General features: G+C 44.7%; 1 protein-coding gene across 10 annotated transcripts; it reads right to left on the minus strand.

The window, feature by feature from the left end:
• Positions 1-1,515: 1,515 nt before the first annotated feature.
• Positions 1,516-26,228, minus strand: LOC125975258 (paralemmin-1). Of its 10 annotated transcripts, XR_007483922.2 has the most exons (6): positions 25,370-26,228; positions 25,149-25,280; positions 24,739-25,028; positions 11,766-11,851; positions 11,647-11,685; positions 1,993-2,745 (listed from the first exon to the last, which is right to left on the minus strand). XR_007483922.2 is itself a non-coding variant. In XM_049730583.2 (5 exons), exons 1-5 carry the CDS (start codon positions 13,591-13,593, stop codon positions 2,668-2,670), a joined length of 1,593 nt encoding a protein of 530 aa, XP_049586540.1. In that variant the 5' UTR covers positions 13,594-24,611; the 3' UTR covers positions 1,993-2,667. The 10 variants fall into 10 exon arrangements, 5 of the variants coding, with proteins under 5 accessions (XP_049586540.1, XP_049586559.1, XP_049586574.1 ...); XR_007483918.2 differs by lacking the exons at positions 24,739-25,028; positions 25,149-25,280; positions 25,370-26,228 and adding exons at positions 1,516-1,619; positions 12,132-24,611 and having other exon boundaries at positions 2,558-2,745; XR_007483920.2 differs by lacking the exons at positions 11,647-11,685; positions 11,766-11,851 and adding an exon at positions 24,418-24,675.
• Positions 26,229-26,333: the final 105 nt, after the last annotated feature.

Consider the following 26,333-nt stretch of genomic DNA (forward strand, 5'->3'; position numbering starts at 1 on the left):
ATGGTGGGGTTTTTTTTGGGTCAATATAGCTCTGTGAACATTTTGGGTTGCCGACTCCTGGTCTAGTCGGAACTTTTCTGCTTCGCACACCACCTTGGGCTCTTTTCCAGCCAAAGAGGTGACATTCCATGTCCCAAGAGCCAGCTTCTGCAGCCAGGGATCGGACCGCCAAGGCCTTTGGCCGCCGCCCAGCTCACTCTGCACTCGACCCCTTTGGCCCCTCCCGCAGGTGGTGAACCCATGGGAAGGGGGACCCACGTTTTCTTTTCGGGCTGTGCCCAGCCGGGCCCCATGGGCGAAGGCCCGGCCACCAGACGCTCGCCTTCGAGCCCCACCTCCAGGCCTGGCTCCAGAGGGGGGCTCCGGTGACCCGCGTCCGGGCTAGGGAAAACGAGATCCATTTATTTGTGAGCCGTGCTTTGTCTGGCCCCTCACCTAGGACCCTTTTGCCATGGGTGACCCTACCAGGGGCATGAAGCCCCCGACATGGCTCCTAGGATCATTGGGACATGCAAACCCCTCCACCTCGATAAGGTGACGACTCACGGAGGGGCAGGGCAAAGTTTATAGATGGAAAATGGTTCATTTAAATATTACAGCTAACATTTGTTTCATTCTTAAACAACTAGGAAGTGAGTGCGAAACGCATATGACAGGGAAAAGTGAGAAAAAAAAATTCTAGGCATTAGTCATTTAAAAAGAGGTTATATCTGCAGTAATTTAAGTAAGTATTTTATTTCTATGTCTGTTTTTTCTCAGAGTTTCTGAAGGTCATCGTGGAGACCCTTCTGGCAATCCCTGGGCTGAGGAGCCTCAACTCTCGTTCATAATGTGACGCAGAGAGTGGACGGTTGCCCATGACTGATCTGGTGACCTTTGACATGATGTCCAAGGAAATAAATGACAAACAGGATGCAAGACTGAATGACTAAGCTTGGAATCGGTTTGTCAACATTTTGGATGTTATGGTCCCCCCTTGACAGCTTACGAATGGAACCTGTAGGGTTCAGTTTGGTTTAATTGCTGTACTATCAAAGTTACTGACTTTTTAGTTTTGCTTGATTTACGAGAAAAAAAGTTCTCAATCCAATTTTGTCCCTCAGTAATTCCACTCTTCTGAGACACTGTTCATAATTGTTATATACAGATGCAAAGAAGTCTCGTGTTGGGAGGGGCTAATTTGACGACATGCATGTTTCCAAGAAGACCATAGACAGGTATGATTAATTTGACATCTGTACTGTAGATTAGAAAAGACGACATTGAAGGCTTACGATGTGGTGGCGTAATACTGTTCTCAATGTTGATTTTTTTTTTTTTTCTGATGTAGACTCTACACACAAATGTCGATGATAATGATCAATATGCGTGGTGATGTGACTTGTGCAAAGAAGGCCCTCAAGAAGACTGCTCTGTTAGCACTGGTAAATGGAAAAAAAACTGTCTGCTTGTTCCTGTGCGATTGCTTCGTGTTAGAAATGTGCGACTGACAAGACATACATCAAGGAAAAACAATTTTACAGGTAGTCGTTTTTTTATATTCGTATTTCTATTCCAGAGTAATCCCAAGGTCTACAATGGGTGGTGTCCGATGTCCATTGAGTTCATCTTTGTAGAAGCTGTTGGGGACACGCACAAAGAGGCCACGGATGATAAAACAAGAACAGCAATGGCTTTAAAATTAAAACAGGCTCCCAGGCGCTGAGTGGCAGAGGGGTGCTATTAAAACCCCACAAGAAACTGATGTTTATTTTATTTTCCCCCTTGTGTTTGGCTGAGCAGGTTTTTATTTATTTTATATGTCCTACATAAGAAGTATGTACATATTTATAATGCAACGTAGTAGTTTTGTTCTATTAAAATAGCCCCCCATCTTTTAATATTTTATGTATATTTTTACATTTTTTAAACGTGATATGATCAAAAACATTGCACATTAATGTTTGTGATGGTTGGATAATGTTTGAAAAATGTTTTTATAAAGGTTCAATCATCATTTTGGTTAATTTTATTATCAAAAGGTGTATTTATATCTACAGCTAACATAAGTATGACGTTTTTAAAAACTATGTAAATTTTCACACCCTGGAACATCACTAATCACATGCATTTTCACAACATCCTGGTACTACACGAAGGTAAGGATCACATGCATATGCTATGCTATAGACGCGTCTATGGCATAGATGTCTATATGAAACTTTCACTGGTAGGCATGTTTTAGCTAGGTTTTAGTCTAGACGTCTAGGCACCATATAAGTGGTCAAATAGACTGCTTTTAGACCGGAAAAGCAATTCAACGTTTAAGTCCAAAAGCACTGCAGGGGCGCTGCCTTGCATCCTGGACCTTGAGACTTGCCATGCTGTATCCATGGAAACGGTCTTGGTGGAGATGAAACGCATAGACGCGTGTGCATAAATGCGGGAGCGCATGCACATGCAACCCTCAGCACGCTGCCATGGAAACAGTATATGTGCTCTTTGGAATAGAACGAATGAATCAGCATCCGCGTCGTCTTCATCATCATCATTATCATGGCCATGCCTTCCTCCGCACCTTACAAACTTGATGAGGCCACATTTGAGAGCGACGCACGGCTAGATCTGGATCCGGGGGCCCCCGCTGAGGGGTTCCCGGTTCTGGATATGGTGCTGAATGTGCTTCCATTAGTTGCCAAAGAGCCCCGCTTCCCAGCGCAAAGCCCGTTGGCTTTTGTGTCGAATGACTCGAGTTGATTCCACCACCTGCCGACACATATTGACCATGATAGTGAAGGAATGGGGTCGAAATACAAAAAGTCCTGCCTAGCTACAAAAACAGATATGCTCAAACCTCACTGAATAAAGTACAAAAGCAGACAAGTATATTCACATATTAAATCAATAAAAGAAACATTTTAAGCATATAATTATACCTGCACACCAAACCAATAAAGAAGACGTAACTAGACATTTTTATATATGGTGATGACGTAGGTTTTTATAACTTCATGATCTGATATGTATTTCTGTGCACTATGAAATAATAAATGTTTGTTGATATATGCCTCAATAGCATAACAACCCTTAAGGAACTGTTTAGTGCATGCCTGATGTTATTCTAATTCACAGACACGGCCCAAGGTGTTGTCGTGTAACATGGGGGTAGAGATGGTCCAAATGGTAGAATATGGATTGTTCACAGGAATAAATTGGCAGGGCTGAAATTCCAAATTTGTCCAAAAGATGGCGCCAGACCAAAACGTGAGACCAAAAGAGGGGCCAGAATAAGCTAAACCGGTTAAAATGGATATAAAAAAGGAACACGGTGTCAGAGTGTGAGTCACGCATGGAAGCACAAATGTGATTTTTATTTTTATTTCTTTGCTTGGCTAAAAATGTATTCTGTAACCGCTTTAAGCAATATTATTTGTCAATTTGATCAAGAGACCCGTCACTGAGAATAGTGGCTTCTCAGTGGCGTGACAAATTGTTTGGAGAAGCACAAATGTGATTTTTATTTTTATTTCTTTGCTTGGCTAAAAATGTATTCTGTAACCGCTTTAAGCAATATTATTTGTCAATTCGAAATTGTTTTGAAAGTAGGTCAAGGGTGAAAAGGGGAAGTGAAAGGTTTTACCACTAGCTGTGCATTTGGTGGAAAGTACTGCGTGGTCAGGGCGGAAACAGCGGCTGAAGGCCACAGATAACAAAGCGTGGGGAGGCTGGCCAGTTCCCTCTATGGGCGTGGGAAACTGGCCAGTTCCCTCTATAGGCGTGAGAAAGCTGGCCAGTCCCTTCTATAGGCGTGGGAAAACTGGGCAGTCTTACCCTATAGGGAAAGTACCGGAGAAAAGAAAGGGGAGGGGGGGGGACGGAGAGGTCTATAAAAGGTCCTGCTGGAGAAGCTTCAGGGCTTTTTCCCCCAAAAGAGCTCTTATACGTGAAGAGGCCCGGAGGAGTTTCAAGATTTTTTCCAAAGTCCCAAAGATCTTTGTGTGAGACGCAGGATCACTGGACTGAAATTAACTTGGATTTACTCCTAAAAATTGGACTGGACAACTTTAAACGAGAAATTGGTGAGGATGACCGTTTTTATGTATTTTAGCGAGAGGGGGGAATAGTCATCGGGCCGCCGGCTTCCTCGTGGCCAGCCTGTTTCTCTAATTTGGATTTTAGAAGCAAGATCGAACTGATCACTCGACTTTGCTTCCACCAAAAATAGCACGCAACTGGTATTTACCTCTTCCCTTTTTTATGAACTGTGTTTTGCAATCGAATTGTTCTGGGATTGAATGATTTTATTAACACGGGTATCAGTGAGTGAAGTTGTTCAGTTTCTGGAGTAATTGAGATTTGTAATTCTATTCCATGTTTCTTCAATAAATGTGTTTTGTATATTACTTACTTCGTTGTGCGCGGATTTGTACTGAATATGCAACCGAAGGCTCAGGCCCGCTTCCCCTTTTAGACGGGCCGCGTAAAAAGGAACTCCGAACAAGTTAGAGACTTAAATAACTTCCGTAGGTATCTGAGCCACGAGTGAATTTCGATCTGTTCGAAAGTTGTTTTGTCTGAATAAAATTAAAGGAAGTGTTTAAATCAGATTATTGGTTTTGTGTAGAACGGAAAGTTATTTAACTATTTGAAAGGCTCAGGCCCGCTTCCCCTTTTTGACGGGTCGCGGAAAAAGTAACTCCGAGGAAGTTGGAGAATTAAATAACTTTCGCAAATATTTAAGGGAAGAGTGGATTTCGTTAAAAGTGAATTGTTGGAAATTTACTTCTTCTAAATAAAATAACGATGACGGTTAAAATAAATCAGTGAAGTTGGTGGAGGATAAAAGTATTTCGATTGTCCGTCGGGCGCGGCCCAGTTCCCCTTTTTGTCGGGCCGCGTCAAAAGTTAAATAGGACACGATCAAAAAATAGACTTGCCTTCCAAATTAATTATTGGGCAAATCTAAATACAGCACGACATTTTTATTCGGTTTAAGAGAGTCGCTATTCTTTTCAAAGCAATTAAGTGGGGTGAAGAACTCCGACAGTCAAGTGCTAGATCTACGTATACGAAGTTAGAATTAATCATATAGGGTGCATTAATTTTCTTCTTAAATGCTATTATTGTCACACTTTTATTAATTCGATTCTCTTTCGAATAAAAAAGTTGGTCGGCTCGCTGCATGAGCGACCAAGTGGAACGGACCCATATTAACATTTACTTCGGCGAAACTAGTGCTTGGGTGCGCTATACAAACGAATCCCTGAGGTCTTAACAAAGACATCTAAAAAATATCCGTAACGAATAAGAACTTCAAACATTAGCGGGGAGCCATCAATACGATGCGGTCACTTCGAAGTCCTGCCTCGAATTGAGTTACTCGGCACGCGCTTCGGGTGACTTGAGAGGGATTGGCGTCGTACAGAAATTAGATTGATTCCGGAGGAGTTAATTTAACTCGGGTGGTTAGATTACGGACGAATCTCCGAACCCGGCTAAAATAAACCCGTTACTGGGAAGCCTGGGGCACCTTAATCCGAGAGGTGCGTTTGACAGTGTCTAAGAATGTTTTGTACTTGATTATGTCTTATGTTTTGATTAATGCTTGATGTGACGTCGTATTTTGCCTAATGCTAGACGCCAGCCTTGGATTACTATTGAATGTTCTGGACAGAAAGAAAATGTTTTAACTAATAATGAAAACTACGGTCGGAAGCATAATTAAACTAAGAATGTGACAAACAAACAAATGCATGGTAAGAACTTTGCATAGTCAGGGAACATTAACGAATTGATGATGTCACACACAAAACTTCACATAAGTCCGTACAAAATGACAAAAGTGGAAGGATGATGAATGGACGAGGTGCGACAGTGTATGTGCAAGAATGGAGGAGAATGTTTACAGGAAGGTCACTTGAAGATAAAACCAGCAGGTGCCAGAGGGAGGCAGCCAAGAACCCAGCCAAAGATGATCGCCAAGGCCGAAAGACGAAAAGGAAAACAACAGCCCCCACACACATCGAATCGCCCATAATCAGCACCCAACACCACGGAACCAGCTCTCACCGAACCAGCACCCACTCCCATGGAATCAAACTCTCCTGAGAACTTGCCCCACCCCAAAGACTCATCACCCATCAAACTCGGCCCACACCGGCATGTGCAACTGAATATAAGCTGACCAAAGAACCTTGAACGTTGCCTTTTCTGAATGGAGACTTTCTGCTCTTGAGCATGGTCGCATGAAAGGCCCAGCGCTGTATTGTACTTTCCTGAAAACAGAGCTTTCTTAACAAGAATTGTGATTGAACTCAACCAACCTGTGTAAGTCTAAATTTTGTTTCTGTGTCTCAGTCTTTTCCTTACATTGCAAAAGACAACGAACACGCTGGGAGTAAATTGGATAACAGATGATTGGCTCTGGCTTTTGCCGTGAGGCACGGATAGTGCGCTTCCTAAATTGTGAACCAAATCCAACAACAGCAAGGCTCAATATTCCAAGCAAGTCGTTCATTTTGCTCAATCACGCACAAACTCAGGTACAAGCTGTAACAGGGTTAAGCATTTTCACTTAAACATAAACTTAATTGATTGTGTTTTTTTTCCCCTCTCTGCTCTGGCTAGGAAGGGGGCAACCTGTTCAAATTTGCCACACTACCTGAACAGACCCCAGGAAGACAGAGAAAGAGTGAGGTGATGTCCAAGACTCAACGTTTTCAAAATTGGATGGGGGGGTACCTATTCTAACGGGTTGACATTTTTATAGAGTTCCTGTTACAATTTTTATTCCCCCTCCTCACCACCTGTCACTTTGCTTGGGACAAATAAAGCCTTCAGAACTGAAATTCTTTCTCAATCATTCATTCAAATCAATTCACTCAAATCATTAATAAACACTTTTTACATTGCTGTAGTGTCAGCATTTAATTTTTAATGCAAATTAATCAATGCAACAATATTAGGTTGCTTTGAAAATACCTGAGTGATAAAAATTGATTAATGATGATCACAATGAAGTATAAGGTCTCCTTTGTAATATATACTCCATGCATGTAATGCTCCCCAAAAAGTGGAGCTCCTTTGCATCGTGGTTTATGCAAAGAGCTCACGTGACTATATTGCTTTTTGGTGAAGTAATTGAGTGTTCCGTCTGTACGATCGGTCTTTGAACGCACCTCGTGTCAACGGCACAACGCGAGTGAACTTAAAGAAATAAAATGAAATAAACCCTTTCTAAAAGTGAAAATTGACTGACGCAAACGTGTGTTCTTCATGTTTTTATTGAAAACAACCTAGTGCTGTCGCCACACGGCATCGGTTTTGATATAAATTTTTGTGTATCAATAAATGTATATTAAACCATTTTAGTAGATATGTTATCACTAGAACATTAAATGCTAAAAAAATGTAAATACTATATTAATAGTATAAATGACATACAGAAAATGATGTACAAATAATATAAATATGATACGTGTGTGTTCGTGTGCAGCATGTAGATGTAGCCAAAGAATACCGTATTTGCCGGTGTATAAGTCGACTCGGTGTATAAGTCGACCCTCTAAAATTCGACGGAAATTTACGATTTTATGATATATCCTTTGTATAAGTCGAGCTCAATTGTTGCATTATATTAAACTTCAAAATTCAATATGCGAAATTTATTGACGAAATGTGTTCAAATTCCGGGAGGCCGTGCGCATGCGGCTGTTTATAAGCACCGCGGAGGAGATCGCGGAGCCTCATTCGACTTCCAGCGGCCGGCGAGCTCGCGCACGCCGCCCGGCACCAGCGGGAGGCCGGAAATAGCTCCAAGCCGAGCGGATCGTCACTTTATAAGCACCGCGGAGGAGATCACGGAGCCTCATTCGACTTCCAGCAGCCGGCGAGCTCGCGCACGCCACCCGGCACAGCCGGGAGGCCGTGCACACGCGCCGGGTGGCCAAAAATAGCTCCGGCCGAGCGGATCGGCACTTTATAAGCACCGCGGATGAAATCGCGGAGCCTCATTTGACTTCCAGTGGGCCGCGCACTCGCGCACGCCGCCCGGTTCAAAGTTTCTAAGTGCCAACAGCTCTTGCGCCATAAAAAGTCCGCCTCGGCTGGTTCCCTATGTCGGCCAGAACAAGTGAAAATTCGGCCTCTTCCCCTGGAGGTCCGGCCAAGTTTGGCGAATATTTTCTAAGTGCCAACAATTAAACCACCGTAAAGTGTCCGCCTCGGCTGGTTCCCCATGTCGTCCACCACAAGTGAAAATTCGGCCTCTTCCCCTGGAAGTCTGGCCAAGTTTGGCAAATATTTTCAAAGTGCGAACGACTCAACCGCCGTAAAGTGTCCGCCTCGGCTGGTTCCCCGTGTCGGCCACCACAAGTGAAAATTCGGCCTCTTCCCCTGGAAGTCCGGCCAAGTTTGGCGAATATTTTCTAAGTGCCAACGACTCAACCGCCGTAAAGTGTCCGCCTCGGCTGGTTCCTCCGGTCGGCCAGAACAAGTGAAAATTCGGCCTCTTCCCCTGGAAGTCTGGCCAAGTTTGGCGAATATTTTCTAAGTGCCAACGACATTCATTTAGACATGGCGATTGAATGTTATTGTAGTAGTTATTATTAGTTATTGTCGTTGCTTGACGCGCGATGACTCGCACATTCGCTCAATACCCAGTACTTCCCCCTAGCAGTCATCGTCGCTGCCTGGCTTTCGATGTCCGTTATTGAGGTGAGAATATTTGAAATTGTTGCTGAGGATGCGTGTTAATGCGACGAACGCTTTATAATGATTCAGTTTCTCGCTGTTTGATGAGCCTGACGGACGCACACCCACGCACAATGAGATGCATGAGAAACAGCCTTGGTTACCATCACATTTGAAGCGATGAATACGAAGTTAAATTTTATGACTCGGTGTATAAGTCGAGGTCGATTTTTTTCGGTCAATTTTGGATCGAAAAAGGTCGACCAATACACCGGCAAATACGGTACATACTGTAAATATGTTTTTAGAACTCTTATTATTCTAACCACTTTTTTATAACAAGGTACAAGTGTACATACTGTAAATATGTTTTTAGAATACTTTTATTAGTATATATATTTTTTTATAACAAGAAACAATACTGTAAATATGTTTTTAGAACTCTTATTATTATAACAACTTTTTTATAATAAGGTACAAGCGTACGTACTGCAACTGAGTGGGCACTCCCTGCCTTCTGCTGGCGTGCGGGCAACTTTCGTGCCATAATTCTTTTTTGTTTTTTATTTGGGGGGGGGGGGGGAATTCCGCGATGTACTAGAATTGCGATAAATGAACCGCGATGTAGCGAGGGATGACTGTATTGCTTTTTGTAGTATATTTTTCTTCTGCTCCTAGTCTTGTACCATATTTTTCGGACTAAAAGTTGCTCCGGAATATACGTCGCATTAGCCATAAAATGCACAATAACGTGAATAAAAACATATATTAAGTTGCTCCGGAGTATAAGTCGCATTTTTCGGGGAAATTTATTCGACAAAATACAACACCAAGACATGAACGAGCAACAACAGGCTAAACGATAGGTATGCTAACGTGACATAAACACAAACGAAGAGCTGAGAACAGGCCTGACGTAACATTCAGAGTTAATCAATAACACGTTTATAAAACAATCTGTGTCATTAAATCCATCGATTTAATGGATCATTTCCTTTATGGAAATGATGCCGCGTATGCGCCGCACCGCTGGCGTCTAAATATTCTAAATATTCCACAGACCCATATAACGATATATAAAGTATATATCAAATAACTATCATATAAACAACAATATTATCAAACCATCTGTGTCACTCCAAATCATTAAATCCATCGATCAAATTCCTCGCCCTTTGTCAACAACGGCGCATGTGCGCGGCTGACGTCAGCCTCGTCGTTATTCCACAGATCTAGTATATACCGTATTTGCCGGTGTACAGGTCGACTCGGTGTATAAGTCGACCCCCTAAAATTCGACGGAAATTTACGATTTTATGATATATCCTTTGTATAAGTCGAGCTCAATTGTTGCATTATATTAAACTTCAAAATTCAATATGCGAAATTTATTGATGAAATGTGTTCAAATTCCGGGAGGCCGTGCGCATGCGGCTGTTTATAACCACTGCGGAGGAGATCGCGGAGCCTCATTCGACTTCCAGCGGCCGGCGAGCTCGCGCACGCCGCCCGGCACCAACGGGAGGCCGGAAATAGCTCCAAGCCGAGCGGATCGGCACTTTATAAGCACCGCGGAGGAGATCGCAGAGCCTCATTCGACTTCCAGCGGCCGGCGAGCTCGCGCACCCGCCCGGCACATCCGGGAGGTCGTGCGCACGCGCCAAGTGGCCGAAAATAGCCCCCGTCGAGCGGATCGGCTGTTTATAAGCACCGCGGAGGAGATCGCGGAGCCTCATTCGACTTCCAGCGGCCGGCGAGCTCGCGCACCCGCCCGGCACATCCGGGAGGCCGTGCGCACGCGCCAAGTGGCCGAAAATAGCCCCCGCCGAGCGGATCGGCTGTTTATAAGCACCGCGGAGGAGATCGCTGAGCCTCATTCGACTTCCAGCGGGCCGCGCACTCGCGCACGCCGCCCGGTTCAAATTTTCTAAGTGCAACGCACAATGAGATGCATGAGAAACGGCCTTGGTTACCATCACATTTGAAGCGATGAATACGAAGTTAAATTTTAGGACTCGGTGTATAAGTCGAGGTCGATTTTTTTCGGTCGATTTTGGATCGAAAAAGGTCGACCAATACACCGGCAAATACGGTAACAATATTGTAGCGTTAACAAAGAACCAGGAAAGACGTGGTTTGGTAAACGGCTCTTTATTTAACAAAACAAGAGTTCAACGAGCCAACAACTACTGAACTGTAACGATAACATACAAGTTGCCACACGAAATAAAATATATAAAATAGTAACTATAACATAAATAGTTCACTGCCACACGGCTCCAAGCACTGGCGTTGACTTCCAGGCGTGTGGCGGCATGGACTTCCATCCCCAGAGGTGGCACTTCCAGCCACGAGGTGCAAGAAAGCTCCATTGAATATGACCGGGCGTGCGTAAAAGCCATGTCCGAGCCCCATCCACCGTTCCCGGACAGCCACCCGACCGAGCGCCGGCCCCCGACTTCCATCCACGGAGGTGAAAGAGAGATCCGTAGCGTAGGACCGGGCGTGCGTAAAAGCCATAATAGTTTTTCAAACCTTCTGTGTCACTCCAAATCATTAAATCCTTCAAACTCTTCGTGTCACTTACAAGCAAAGCCGCTTGGTAGTACGTGGGGCTCTTCGTCATCCCGTCATCGAATCTTTGTCCTTTATGTAAACAACCGGCGCGCCGCTGACGTCACTTGAAATTCAAATTACAGTAATCCCGTGCTACATCGCGGTTCGTTTATCGTGGTTTCACTTTTTATTTTTTTTTATTTTGAAAATTTGTGAAAAAATTCACATATAAGTCGCTCCTCAGTATAAGTCGCCCCCCCACCCAAACTGAAAAAAAAACGTGACTTATAGTCCGAAAAATACGGTGTGTTTTTATAAGGTCAGGTACTGATCTGTTCTTGCGTAGGTGAGCAGATTAAGAAAACAAGCTGCATGTGTGGCTTACGCGATTAATGAACTGATGGATGCATTAGTGCTCACCTGGTTGTTGATGTCATCGATGGGCTCGATTCCAGCGTACTAAAAAATGAGCAGACAGGCAAGTAAGTGGCGGGCGTGCCAGAGAACCCTCTCCTTGCTGTCTTTTGAATTGCACTCACGGATCTGTCGTCGATCCTAAGTCTCTCCCGTCGCTCCTCAAAGTCCCTCAGCAGTGCCCCCATCGGGCCTTTTGGCAGGGGTGAAGCTATGAGGATCACATGACATCACATGGTTCAGTATTGTGTGATGTCTTTAGCCAGGTTATTGATTAGTAAAAGAGGAGCCGGTTGGCCGAGGGCTTTGGTCTGTCTCTCCCAATTGTTTGCAGGTCATGATTGAATGCTCCAGTCAGATAACCAACGCGAGTGAGAAGCGACAATGCCAACGCCATCTGACATGGATTGGCTTTGTGGTGAATGATGGAGGCATTTGTGTTTGTGATAGGGGAAATAGGCCAACGAGAGAATGACGACTTTGGGACACACCTGAGTTTTCTGTGGGTAAAAGCTGCTTGGTGGTCATCTTTGATGCCTGCGCCAACAAAGGAACTGCAAAGTGAAGGTTGGACTCCCTGAACTCCCTTCTGGGCTCTCTGCATCCTCTGGACAGTATAGAATCCCTGGACTCCAAGGACCCTCTCGACTGTCTGGACTGCTGAAGCTCCTGCTCTCGTCGTTGAGCCTCTTCTATCTCCATCTCAATGAAATTTGGAACACTGTTTTTCCTAGTCTTCAGGTCGGTAGATTCCTGCCAAAAAAGAGTTCTGGTCCACGAGCGGACATGGGAGGAGGAGGAGGTTTCTTTGGCGTGTCTATGAGGACAGCAAGAAAACAAAATGACCTCCTGGTCCTGCCGGTCCTCCTGGAACTGTTCCTTTGGGTGTAAAAGCGCTCTCGGTGGTTCTGGAGCCTGCCGATTTACTTCCCTCTCATGGTTTCCCTGCTCAATAAAAAAGCGCAACTGGTTGTTAGGAATTGGTTGTGACTGAGCACGCTTGCTTTGAATCCCCACCATGTGTGAGAGACCTTCATGGTGCTTCAGGCCTCTTGAGCGCCGGAGGTTTTCCTCACGTTCTCGAACCGAGCGCATCTCATTCTCAATCAGGGTGTCGTCGTCAACATCAGACTTGCCTTTCTTCATTGCTTGCGGATGAATGCTGTCATTAAACACGTCTTTAGCGCTGACGAAGCCACGGCACCCCTCTGCCCGCACGTCCTCGGCAGCCCAAAAATTCAGGTCATCCACTGTGCCACTAGGACCTGACCTCTGCTCATTCCCAGTTGAGGTTTGAGTTTTGCCCGACTGGGAGTGGCTAAGGATGGTGCGTTCGGCCTGCTCCAGCTTGAGGAACTGGTGCCGAGCGGCACTGAAGTCGATCTGCGCCCTGTCAATTATTGTGGAGCGAGGGGCTTCTAGTCTTACAGGGCTCAAAGCCAAACCTTTTGCCTGCATATTTGTGGATTTACTCCAATCCCGCTCGTTGAGCACACTCAGCTGCTCACTCAGCTTGAAAGTTGGATTCTTCTTTGGGGTCTGCTTTTGGATAATTTCCTTCCTCAGTTGTCTCTCTTCTTCTTCGCCAAACACTTGACAGCGGTTCTCTGGCTGGATTCGGTACGGTGACTCCTCCGAGTCTGTAAACAGACTCTCTGTTTTGTTGCTGCCAGTGTAAGTCTGCACTTTATAGGCCTTGCCTTCCTTCAACGTCGTGAGATGAACCTGCCGCTCAGGCGAAAGCATCCACGCCTCATTCAGCTCTGCTTCCGGACTCGTCGGGTCTTCCACAATGGAGTAAAACCCACAGCGGGATCCTGAGCTGCTGTCAGGACTGCCCTCGTCCGGTGACATATTGACCTGAGCCGGCCCGTCGGGTGCCAAGAACTCGTCTTCCGGACGCGGCGGGGGGGACAGAGGCTTGGACGCCAACCTCCAGGGAATGTAGTCCATGGTGACGTTGAAGACAAACAAATCAGGCAGGATTTCAATGCAGAGCAGCAAAGGGGGGCTTAGCAGGGCGACAACGGGAGGAACGTTACCTCAGAGACGACAAGAAAGGATATTACCGCGGCGACACGAGAGGTGTCGCTGTTACTCTGACAACAACAAAAGGAGGGCTTACTACGGTGATAACAGAGAAGTTCCTATGGTGGCATGGCCACAGAGGAAAAAGCGGCTGGCACAAAGGGGAGCCCGTTCTTCGAACATCACTGTTCGCTTTTGACCTAACTTGCATGTGCAGCCCAGCAGATAAACTGAGGGCGGCAGCCCTCCCCCCTGCAGTCAGCTGATAAGGTCAACTGACATAAGATGAGAGTTCAATATTGAACGAGCCAAACCAAACAAGGTTAATGGGTGTTGCCAGATGGAAATTCGAGTAAAAAAAAAAAAACATGGTGGATTTGCGAATCTGCCTTGTTTATTACTTGGTGAGAATTTTGTAGTCCAAACAACTCAAGGATATCAAAGTGGAGAGATCAAAATGTTCCATTGTTGGATTTGTTGTTGTCAATCCACACAAATCATTGCAAAACATCAGAACCTCAAAGAAGTGCCTGGTCATATTTCATTTTTCAAGCAGTGTTCCCACGTCTGTGGGCAAAGTCCTGCTTGTTAAGGAGTGTTTCAGAAATCTTTTATCAGTATAGAGAAAGATTTGCCGAAAGACTTCATTTCGTTGATGGTTTAGTTCCTTCAATCTATGGAAATGACGGACACAATAAAGTGGTAAATTTGAAATGACACAAAATAATAACTTCTGGGCTAATAGGCTTTAGCACGCCCGCGACCCCTGTGGGGACAAGAAAATGGATGGATGGAAATTCTAACCCGGGCCAAATCCTAGTCGAGGAGGAGTGGCTGATGGTGCAGGGGTACACTTGCTTGTCTTGTGTGCCGACACTGAGTTCGTCTTCCACATATGACAGTGTGAGTGAAGGTGTGAATGTGTGAGTGACAAAACAAAAAAATCCTAGCCGAAGACCCGCCCTCGTATTTTAATGACTGCAGCAAGTAGTGATGTGCATTCCAGTTATTTTAGGTGAACTGAATCTTTAGAATCAGCTCACTCAAAAGATTCGTTCAAACGAATCGTTCAACGAATCCCCCCCCCAGAGAATGTGCTGTCCTCGTGTGCATGGGAGGGACCAGCTCATGATCGACCACAGGAAATGGCCAGCCTGTGACGAATCATTGGTGCTGGGAACTACCTTTTGCGTGCGAGAGCTGTGCATGTGTGTGCGTATATGTTAAAACGATGAACATTGGCTAAAGTTTTAGTATAAAGAAATTTGCTAGACTGTGGTCTATCCAATTTGCACCGCAGAACAGAAATGATTTTGAAAGATAAAAATGAGAGGAAAAGAGAGAAATCTGTTTGTGAGCAAAAACTGATCCACACTAGTGCATGTTAAGTGTCAAGCCCTCATGAGAAATTCCAGAAAATGAATAAATAAATAAATAAATAAATAAATAAATAAATAAATAAATAAATAAATAAATAAATAAATAAATAAAAAACGACAGAACATGCTTTCAGGAATTGGAAGAAGCAAAATTGTGAATTTAAGACATTGTAATGCTACATTTAATAGGATTGATTGTGTTATAAGATTATACAAACTTCTATATGCGAGCTAAATCTGAGCAAATGAGTTCTTTGAATTTAGAAACAAAGAAAGATTCTGAATAATTTGCCAACAGTTTTTTTGTGTTGAGTTTTTTTGGGATTGGTGGATTGTTCTATCAGGAACGTTGAGTTGAAAATGGTATATGTGTTGTGTGGTGAGCTTGGATGAATTGGGACCAATGTGATAGAAAGACTCCTTTTTGGAGACTGTGTGTGAGATGCAAATGAACATTGATGAATGATAGCCTGAATGAAAAGAAAATACAGGTTGAATGGTTGAAGTTGTTGGAGACTACTATGGAAAATTAGTAGAGCGACTTTGAAGAAAGTGTGCTTTTGAGTAAGTTGAATGCTAATTGGAAGAAAAAAAAAAGGTGCTTTTGGATTGACAATTAACTAGAGAAAAAACTGGAGAACCAGTAACACATGCAGAAGATGTGTGAACTGGGAAATTGAGAAGCGTTTTGGAAAGACAGTCAAATTAAATGATGACAGAATCATATGTAGGAAAGAACACATTCTCCCAAAAAGTTTGTCAAGGGGTGAGGCATGGGCGTTGCCAAGCCTCAGAAGGAGGGGGGAGTAGGACAGATAGTGAAAGATAGTAAAAATACAACACTTTATGATATATGGATTCTCTAACACATGTGGCGTCATACCATTAAGTTAAAATGTTCTCAAGCTTTTCAAAGTTTTGCTGTAAACAATTGGAAGATTATTGAAAAATGACTAAAGAAGCTATGAGGAAGTGGTGTATGTGTTTGGAAGGGCCCGCGGTTATGCGCTTCCCTGGCTAATCAACATTTGTTTGACTGATCAAAGGAACCATTTGCTACAGGATTTAACATCCGTTCCCCCAGCCCAAATCCAACCAAGACTAGAGAGTCTCCTTTAAAACAGGAGGCAATAAATGGGATAGCCCCTGTCATAAATGGTCTTTGGTTCGGAGGAATCATTAGGAAGAGCTGAAACTCTTCCTGCAAACACTCCTATCTGCCTATTTCAAAAAGGGCAATAAAATTGACTACAAGAGTTGCAAAAAGCAGATGAAGAACAGACCTTGGCAGATTATCTAATCAGGACGCTCAAACTGAAAGATGTGTCCAATGCAAATTTACTGCCGCCTGATCTCTCCCCCTCACAGATGGACAACCCTATCAATCCGGGAGACTGGGTCTACATCAAGGTCATCAAAAGAAAGAACTGGGCCAGCCCACGGTGGGAGGGACCGTTTCAAGTTTTGCTTGCTACTCCCACGGCGGTAAAGATTTCTCAACGGCCCAGCTGGATTCACCTCAGCCACTGCAAGTTGCAGAGAGTGCTGGACCCCTAATTCGGAGTGGTGGGGAAGGCGTCTCAATGTTGGTGAAGAATTCCTCGATCCCCACTCCACTAGGCGAGGGGATGTCCCGGTGTCTCTGCCATCCTAGTAGCAACGGGGCTCCATATGCCAGATGGATCCTCTGCTGCGTTGTGGTTGGAGCGTGCTATGGTCTATTGACTCATCTGAACAGACCAAATGACAATGTTGCCCGTGGTAAACGATGGTCACATGATGAGAACTTTGAGGACTGGTCATGGGACCCCAGAAACCCATACGAAACCAACACTTGGTACCGGTATGTCAGGTTCACTGTGAGAGCTCACACACAGGAGGGGTGCTATGTGTGTTTGAAACTCCCCCCTTCCTCCACGCAAGTTCGCTTGGAGGCCAGAGCAATGAATGTCACTGAAGCAAAATGTATGGCATCCATGGGAGGAGTTGGATATCAGCACCGTGCCGTCGCAGTCAAGGATGCCGACCCTTACCGCCCTGGACTTGCTGATGGTGCCTGTGATCAGCTATTCTGGACAAATCTCAATGTGACTGTTAAAGGACGAACAATACCACAAGTGGCCTACACAGAGAGACCAGCTGGAGTAAATTACACGTGTTACATCCAAGGTAACAAGACCCACGTCTGCATTAACGACGACTGCTCTCCAGGAGGAAACTGGATGGTAGCTTTGAACATCACTGATGAGTGTCAAGATAAGAGAGCCATTTCAGGTGTAAGGGCTCGCCAACCAACATGGCTACACCATCGAACGGAACATACTTCATACAGAATGGCTGGTGGCTTTGTGGTCACAAGGTTTATCCGATGCTGCCCGCCAACTGGACAGGAGTGTGTGCACCAGTGTGGGTTACAGACCACACCTACAGGATACGACATCATCAGCTAACAGGAGCACACAACTCTTCTAGACGTCAACGCAGGGCAGTTGCAACCTTTGACCCTCATGACCCTGTCTGGGGTGCGAACGTTCCAGATGTCCATTAAGTATGGTCCGTCGGAGACAAAGTTGTCCTTGCGCTCTTTCCTCAGATTGGGGTCGGTAAACTATCGCTCTTCATCGAGACACTGAACTATCGTTTTCAATCCTTTGTGAATCTCTCACTGCAAGTCAACGATGGACAAAATAGAGAGATTCAGGCTATTAGACTGATGGTCTTGCAAAACAGGATGGTTCTGGACTTGTTGACGGCAGCACAAGGTGGTGTTGTGCTTGTTTACGACCTGCGTTATCCCATGTTTGAAGCCTGCTGTGACGAAGTTTGTGTCCTCTACTGTAGCCCAAGTGCATATACAACTTCTTAGAGATGACGGATGTGATGACGATAATGAAGCGTGGATTGCGTAGATGCTGTTCTGTTGAGCATGTTTTACAGAAACATGATGATTTGACCATCGAAAATGCTTCGCAAGTGATGGATACAATGATGTACTGTTTCTGTGTTTTTCTTTTTATTTTTTTATTGATAGCATTCTGGTCGCCTAAGGCAGAGGGGCCGTGTAAGAATTTTCCTGCTAATAACATCTGGGTAGCAGGTTTTTCGCTTACACAATAAGTTTGATCTGGGGTATTAAGGTAATACCTCATCTTCACTGGAAAGTGTTGCTATCATTGTTTGTTGTTTTTTATTTTTACTATTCTTCTTTCTTCATTATTGTTAGGGTTTTCCAGGTTATCTTTATCATAGGATTATGTTGGAATGCAACAGGTAATAAATACCTTACCTTGTCCTCCTTATCACAAGATCGTAAAACATCCCCTGAGATGTTTAGACTAGAGGACAAGGGTTTTCTATTCAGCCCACTCATACCCCCACTCTGTTTCTCTCAATAAAAATGCTCCTGCAAGAGGCCTGAGTCAGACTTCATTCGATCATCGCTGTTCAGACAGCGACTAATGGACTCTCCACCTGCAGGTGCTTAAGAGGACTTACTTGTCTCCTGTTTGGTTCTTGCAAAATAAGTTGGAGTGTGCACAACTCTAACATTTTGGTGCCGAAACCCGGGATCCTCATACCCACCATCTGACCGGCGAAGGAGGACGTGCTGCATTGTCGACAAGCCAGCGTCCATTAGGAGGACCTGGAAAAGAAAGTCCTGGGAAGAGAATTCTTCGCTGGGCCAGCATCTTAGGTCTGCCTTCGTCTGACAGAGGTGGATTGATGGGATCCGGCGGTGCAACGAACCAGGGGACAAGTAAGTTAAAGCGCTAAAGATACGGCTTTGGTTTGTCCGAGCTATGAGATACGGCTTTGGTTTGTCCGAGCTATGAGATACGGCTTTGGTTTGTCCGAGCCATGAGATACGGCTTTGGTTTATCCGAGCTATGAGATACGGCTTTGGTTTATCCGAGCCATGAGATACGGCTTTGGTTTGTCCGAGCTATGAGATACGGCTTTGGTTTGTCCGAGCCATGAGGCCTAAAAAAGCGCTGGAGTTAGTGTGATTGAGTGTGTGACTGGTAGGATAAATTGACTAAAAAGCAGTTCTAGCGTTGATCCACGGCAATAAAACAGGCTAGTAATCTGTTGGAAAGTCAATTTAAACCTGCATTGAGGATCCTCAAAGAAAAAAAAAAAATTTGAAAAAAAAAATTGTAAAACCTTAAACTACTAAAATTAAGATGGGAAATAAGAACGGTAAATCTCTTGCTCTGCTCTTCTTTAAAACGAGAAGTTCATGGCAAGTAGATTTCTTAATTGTATGCAATACATGCTGAAGTGGAAGAAAATGTATGGAGTACAGGGAAATTTGAAATGTGGAAGAAGTGGTAGAAGTGCTAGAGTGTGGTTGAAATCTTCACAAAGAGATGAGAACGAATTCAAGAGACAAAAGCTAGAAAGATGAAAACTGATGCGGTCACAAGTGTTTGTCAGACCAGGAGACAATAAGGCCCCTGTGAGCAGGTGCAAGGCCGCAGCTCAAGCCGCGGCTCAAGCAAGGGGCAAGAGGAGTTTCCGGTCCTATGCAAATCATGTATCGAAAATTTAAAAGATCTGAAACCTCTCCCATATGACAGCAAAACATGTCATTGTCAGGTTATCAAAAATCTTTTTAGATTGTTAGAGCCCCTGTCCACACAAGAAGTATGACAATGCTGTTTGTAGGCCCAATTACAAATGAATAGGGATCAAATTGTGTTACACTTAAGTTAAAATATGCAAATCAAGTGGTAAAGAAATGCAACTTGCTTCTAGAAGATAAATAAATAAAATTAGAATGTGCTGTCCTCGTGTGCATGGGAGGGACCAGCTCATGATCAACCACAGGAAATGGCCAGCCTGTGACGAATCATTGGTGCTGGGAACTACCTTCCGCACGCGAGAGCTGTGCATGTGTGTGCGTATATGTTAAAATGATGAACTTTGGCTAAACTTTTAGTATAAAGAAATTTGTTAGACTGTTGTCTATTCAATTTACACAGCAGAACAGAAACAATTTTGACAGATAAAAATGAAAGAAAAAGAGAGAAATCTGTTTGCGAGCAGAAACTAATCCACACTAGTGCATGTTAGTGTCAAGCCCTCATGAGAAATTCGGAGTTAACAAAACAACAGAACATGCTTACAGGAATTGGGAGAAGCTAAATTGTGAATTTAAGATTTTGCAATGCTACATTTAATAGGAATAATTGATTGGTTGTGTTATAACATTATGCAAAATTCTAAATGCAAGCTAAATCTGAGAGATTGAGTTCTTCAAATTTAAAAACAAAGAAAAAATTTAGATTAATTTGCCAGTTGTTTGTTTTAGTTAAGTCTTTTTTGAATCGGTGGATTGTTCTACCAGGAAACCTGAGTTGAAAATGATATATGAATGTTGTGTAGTGAGCTTGGATGAATTGGGACCAATGTGATGGGAAGACTCCTTTTTGGAGACTGTGTGAGATGCATATGATGAGCATTGATGAATGATTGCCTGAATGAAAGGTTGAATGGTTGAAGTCGTTGGCGACTACTATAGAAAATTAGTAGAGCGACTTTGATGAAAGAGTGATTTTGAGCAGGTTGAATGTTAGAAAGAAACACATAGCTTTTGGATTGATAATTAACTAGAGAAAAACTGGAGAACCAGTAACACATGTAGAAGATGTGTGAACTGAGAAATTGAGAAGCATTTTGGAAAGAAAGTCAAATTAAATGATGATGGAATCGTATGTAGTAAAGAACGCATTCTCCCAAAACGTTTGTCAAGGTGTGAGGCATGGGCGTTGCCAAGCCTAAAAAGGGGGGAGTGAGTAGGACAGATAGTGGAAGATAGTAATAATACAACACTTTATGACAATGAATTTTTGAATACATTTGGTGTTATATTGTGGTAATTTTCTTGTTCTGGTGTAGATAGGTTAGCAACACGAGAGATTTAGAGGTTCAAAAGAAAGACAGTTAAAAGAAAACATTTTTGATTTGGACAATTGCAGGCTAACAGGAACATGAGAACGATAAGAACTACGAGGTGGGATCCAATTTCATTGGGGAGATTGAGAATTCACAGCACCATACTCTAAGTCACATTTTTGAGCAAGCATGACAATAACATGTGAGAGGTCAAGACATACAGATCAGGGCTTGATGTGGAAAGCAGACCTCAATGAGTTGATTTTCAATAATGATACTGAAGACAACATACTGTCCGATTAAATTGGAACTATAGATAAAATGTAGCTCAAAAATAGGATGAGTTGCAGGATTTACGATATAAAAACGAGACCGCTATTATTAGGAGAATTTGAAGTTTGGTAAATAAATGTTACCAGCAAATTGATGGAAGCAGCTACATTTGGAGATGGTCTTACAAGTTTGACGTCCCAGCCTGTCATTCTCAGTGTCAGGGCCCCTGAAACCCAATCCGAGTCTTCGCCTGCAGCCGTGAACAACTACAAAATGGTGCCTGGCTCTGAAGCACCTTTGACCTTTGGCGAAGGACAAGAAAAGACTGCTGTTGTGCTTGGAGGAGGACAAGTACACTCCGGAGGAAATACAACATCCTCGGGGACGGAAAAAACAGTGAAAAACGGAGGAACTCACAATGATGAAAATTGACTCATTTGAACAATGGACTCATTCAAGAGTGATGGATGGGGTCGCTCTGAAGCAACAGCCAAAGAACACCAACGTGAGAGGGTGAAGTGCGGCAAAAAGAAATGGACTTGGAGTGTCCGACAACCAAATCGCACTCCTTGGCGTTACCAAATTTGGTGGAGCTTGGTTCAAAGTGGAAGGGAGGTTCATTGTGCACTGAGTTTGACAGAACTGAGGAGATTTGATAAATAAATAAATAAAAATTTGAAAAATACGTAGGGCTACAGAGAAAAGCATTATAATCAGAGATTGAACGGATTTGGATAAAACAAATAGGCTAAAACGGTAGGAAACAAGAGCAAGATCAGATATTTTGGCTCATCAAGCTTAAAACGTAGAGGTCGAGTTATATAAATTTTAGAACAGGACATTTGGCAGTCAGGAGGAAGCTAGGTTGCTTAATGTACCTACTCAATACAATAGTAAGGTTTTTTGTTCCACAGTGGAGGTTGGATGGTCAGAAAGTTAGGTACGTTCAATTTTTGACATTCACACAATCATGCATAGGAGTCACAAGGCGACAGTTAACAAGACAATTGTCATAAATAGTTTTTGGTTAAAGGGAATCATTAGGAAGTGTTCAAACTCTTCCCGCAAACATTCCTATTTGCCAGTTGAATGGTTGACTACGAGAGTTGCAAACAACAGATGAAGAGCAGTCCTTGGCAGATTATATGATCAGGACGCTCAAACTGTGTCAAAGACAAATTTACTGCCGCTTGATCTTTCCTCCTCACAGGTCGACAACCCCATCAATCCAGGAGACTGGGTCTACATCGAGGTCATCAAAAGAAGGAACTGGGCCAGCCACGACGGGAGGGACCATTCCAAGTCTTGCTGACTACACATGTTGCATCCAAGGTTGCAGGACTCACAAATGCATTAACGACGACTGCTCTCCAGGAGGAAACTGGATGGGAGCTTTGGACATCACCGCTGTGTGCCAGGATGAGAGAGCCGTTTTCAAGGTGTAAGGGCTCTACTACCAACATGGCTGCACCATCGGACGGGACCTACTTCATTCAGAAGTTCAGAGGCACTGCCTCACCTGCATCCTATGAGTGCACGTGCCTGTTCAGTACGGATCATGGTTTTGTGGTCACGAGAATTGTCCGATGCTGCCTGCCAACTGGACACGAGTGTGTGCACCAGTGTGTGTGACAGACCTCACCTACAGACTAGAACATCAGCAGTTGACGAAAACGCGAGCACATATACAACTTCTTAGACGTGACAGATGTGATAATGATAATGAGACGTGGATTGCGTAGATGCTGTTCTGTTGAGCATGTTTTACAGAAACTTGATGATTTGACCATCGAAAATGCTTCGCAAGTGATGGATACAATGATGTGCTGTTTCTGTGTTTTTCTTTTTATTTTTTATTGATAGCATTCTGGTCGCCTGTGGCACAGGGGCCGTGTAAGAATTTTCCTGCTAATAACATCTGGCCAGCAGGTTTTTCGCTTACACAATAAGTTTGATCTGGGGTATTGAGGTAATGCCTCATCTTCACTGGAAAGTGTTGCTATCATTGTTTGTTGTTTTTATTTTTCCTATTCTTCTTTCTTCATTATACATATATATGTTTTTTTTCTTACTTGTCTTTGTTGTTTGGGGTAGCATAATCATATGATAAAACAGGAGGGAGATGTTAGGGTTTTCCAGGTTATCTTTATCATAGGATTATGTTGGAATGCAACAGGTAATAAATACCTTACCTTGTCCTCCTTATCACAAGATCGTAAAACATCCCCTGAGATGTTTAGACTAGAGGACAAGGGTTTTCTATTCAGCCCACTCATACCCCCACTCTGTTTCTCTCAATAAAAATGCTCCTGCAAGAGGCCTGAGTCAGACTTCATTCGATCATCGCTGTTCAGACAGCGACGAATGGACTCTCCACCTGCAGGTGCTTAAGAGGACTTACTTGTCTCCTGTTTGGTTCTTGCAAAATAAGTTGGAGTGTGCACAACTCTAACAATTATACTTATATATGTGTTTTTCTTTTTACTTGTCTTTGTTGTTTGGGGTGACATAATCATATGATAAAACAGGAGGGAGATGTTAGGGTTTTCCAGGTTATCTTTATCGTAGGATTATGTTAGAATGTAGACTATAATGATTAACCAATCTTGTCTTGCTCTCACAACGCAGTAAAATAAAGTGGTTGCATTCTCTGCTCGATTGACCAGCTGCAGAGGAAGCAATCAAAGTTGTTCTGTTTCCCACAACATCGTAAAACACCCCCTGCTCTGATTTGACCAGAGGCCGGGGGTTCACCAAACCTGTCCACTCTCACCCCCACTCTGTTTCTCCTAATAAATATGCCCTTGCAGGAGGGAGAGTCCAGACCTCCATTCGATCATCGCTGCACACACAGCGACGAATGGACTCTCCACCTGCAGGTGTCAAAAAGGACTTGCTTCTCTCCCGTGTGGTTCTTGCAAAATAAGTTGGAGTGAGCAAATCTCTAACAAAACCTCTCGCATTATGTGCAACAAATGTAGTTTGTTTGGGGTGGGCAAACTTTTTGACTGGCGGACCGAATTGGGTTCTGACCAAGGGAAGGGGGGGGGGGGGGGGCAGGCGAAGTAATAGGAATGTGTGAAGTAATAGGAATGACATATAAAGGTCATTGCATAAAAGTAGTAAAGTACGGATATTTAAAAAAAGCTTTTCGAAAACAAATGCATTTATTAACAGCATTAAAAAAAATTTGCCCCACCTTCCGGAAATTTTATCATTTCCAAGCTATAAATGCCGCAACCTGTGGGGGCCATATTTGCCCCACCCCCACTCTCCGGAAATGACGAGCTGTTGTTTATGTGGCGCCCCCTGCAGGCTCACATCGCACTGCAGCACATGCAGGCTTTTTTCTCCCCGACTGAGTTGGCGGGGGCTCCGCCGCCTCGGGCTACGCCCTGCCTCCCGAGGGTGACGTGTTCCCCTGGCGGATCGGGATGCGCTCCGCCTCCATGCTGACCTGCAGACCAGGGTTTTGGTCTAGCTCACACTGGTAAACCAGGACTGCCTCGCCTCCGCTCACCATTGTGATTCCCTGGCTCTGGCGTGACTTGGGAAGTAATGCTATCGCCGCCTGGTGGGTCGCCCGCTCGGCCGCCTTGTTGGTCACCCGCTCGGCATCCTGCTCGGCCGCCTGCATGGCCGCCGTGTCAGCCGCCTGCTCGGCCTCCCGCATGGCCACCTGCTCGGCCTGCCACACGGCCTCCTGCTCGGCCACCTTGTCGGCCGCCTGCTCGGCTTTGAGGATGAGCTCTTCTACCTCGGCGGCGCAGAGCAGATGGATGCCGTCCTGGCCATTGACATCATGGACCACTAGGGGGCACAAGTGCAAATGCGTCGTGTTTGACGAGTGAGCCCGCCAACTTGAAACTTGTGCTTCCTCCCGCCTCTGCGACGCATCTTCACGACGCACAACATGCAGCACAACATCACCTTTCTGTTCATCCTTGTAAACTTTGACCCCTCCGTGAGAGCAGTCGACAGGAAGCTTGGTGTGTAAGGACAGGACTCGCGTTTCCCCCATGGTCTTGTCTCGGTCCACTTTGATCTCCATCGAGTACATGGCTATGCAGGAAGAGTGAGGACAGTGAAGCTTTGAGGCCCCGCCCGCAGATTGTCGGGTCATGCCACCCGGCGCCCGCGGCCCCACTCACCTCGCTTCATCTTGTCTACTCGCCCAAAAGCAGGATGTCTATGGCACACGGCAAGTCAGGCCTCGCCTCGGTTGCGTGTCGTCGTCTAGATGGCGCCGCTCCACCTGGCCGGCAGCTTTTGACTGAACGCAAGCAGGGAGCGCATGTCCGTGATTTTGATAAGGATTGGCATGTAGTATCGACATTGACAAGGCGACGCCACGCTGCTTTCGGATTGGCTCATGGCTGTCTCGCCTTTGGATGCGTCTTTTTTGTCCAATAGATGGAGTGTCTCCTCCTATGCGTCTACTTATTACACAGCAATACTGTGCAAGAGCGCCACGTGATCGTTGATAGCACAGTATTTCATTGGTCAAGACAAACGTCGCCGTCTTCACCGCATCCCTGATTGACCACATTGTGTGCACAATACCAGTGTGCAAAAAGCCACAGTGAAGTTGTATTTTTTTCCCCAAGATTTGAATGAAGGTTTGACTCTCACCCCTTTATTTGGCCACAAGATGAAACCACGTCTGACAGCCACAAGGCACATTTTGCTTGTGGCTTCTAGGCGGCGTCACGTTGATATTTGCAACACGGGACGGTAGGTGCCATTTCCGATGACCGATGTGACGTCACGGCAACGGCGCCACGTTTTTGTGGATGAAGTGACACGCAGTGACTGCTATGTCCCTCCTGTCCGATAGTTGGCGCTAAGTATCGCAAAACGTTCCTCACTAAAAGAAGACCCATTTGCAATTTATTCAGGTTTGGCGGGCCGGATTAAACGGCCCCGTGGGCCGGATGTGGCCCGCGGGCCGTAGTTTGCCCATTCTGGGTTAGCTGCTGGCCACACGCGGCATCACGCATTGGACCCCCTCTAGGAAGCGCTTTTGCGACCTCCCTGGGGACAATTGACCTTTGAACGCCATCTTGGTTGTGATATGACAGGGTCAACAGCATCTGTCGACGGACGTCACTGGCA

The sequence above is a fragment of the Syngnathus scovelli genome, chromosome 10 (assembly GCF_024217435.2).
Source record: "Syngnathus scovelli strain Florida chromosome 10, RoL_Ssco_1.2, whole genome shotgun sequence".
Lineage (NCBI taxonomy): Eukaryota > Metazoa > Chordata > Actinopteri > Syngnathiformes > Syngnathidae > Syngnathus > Syngnathus scovelli.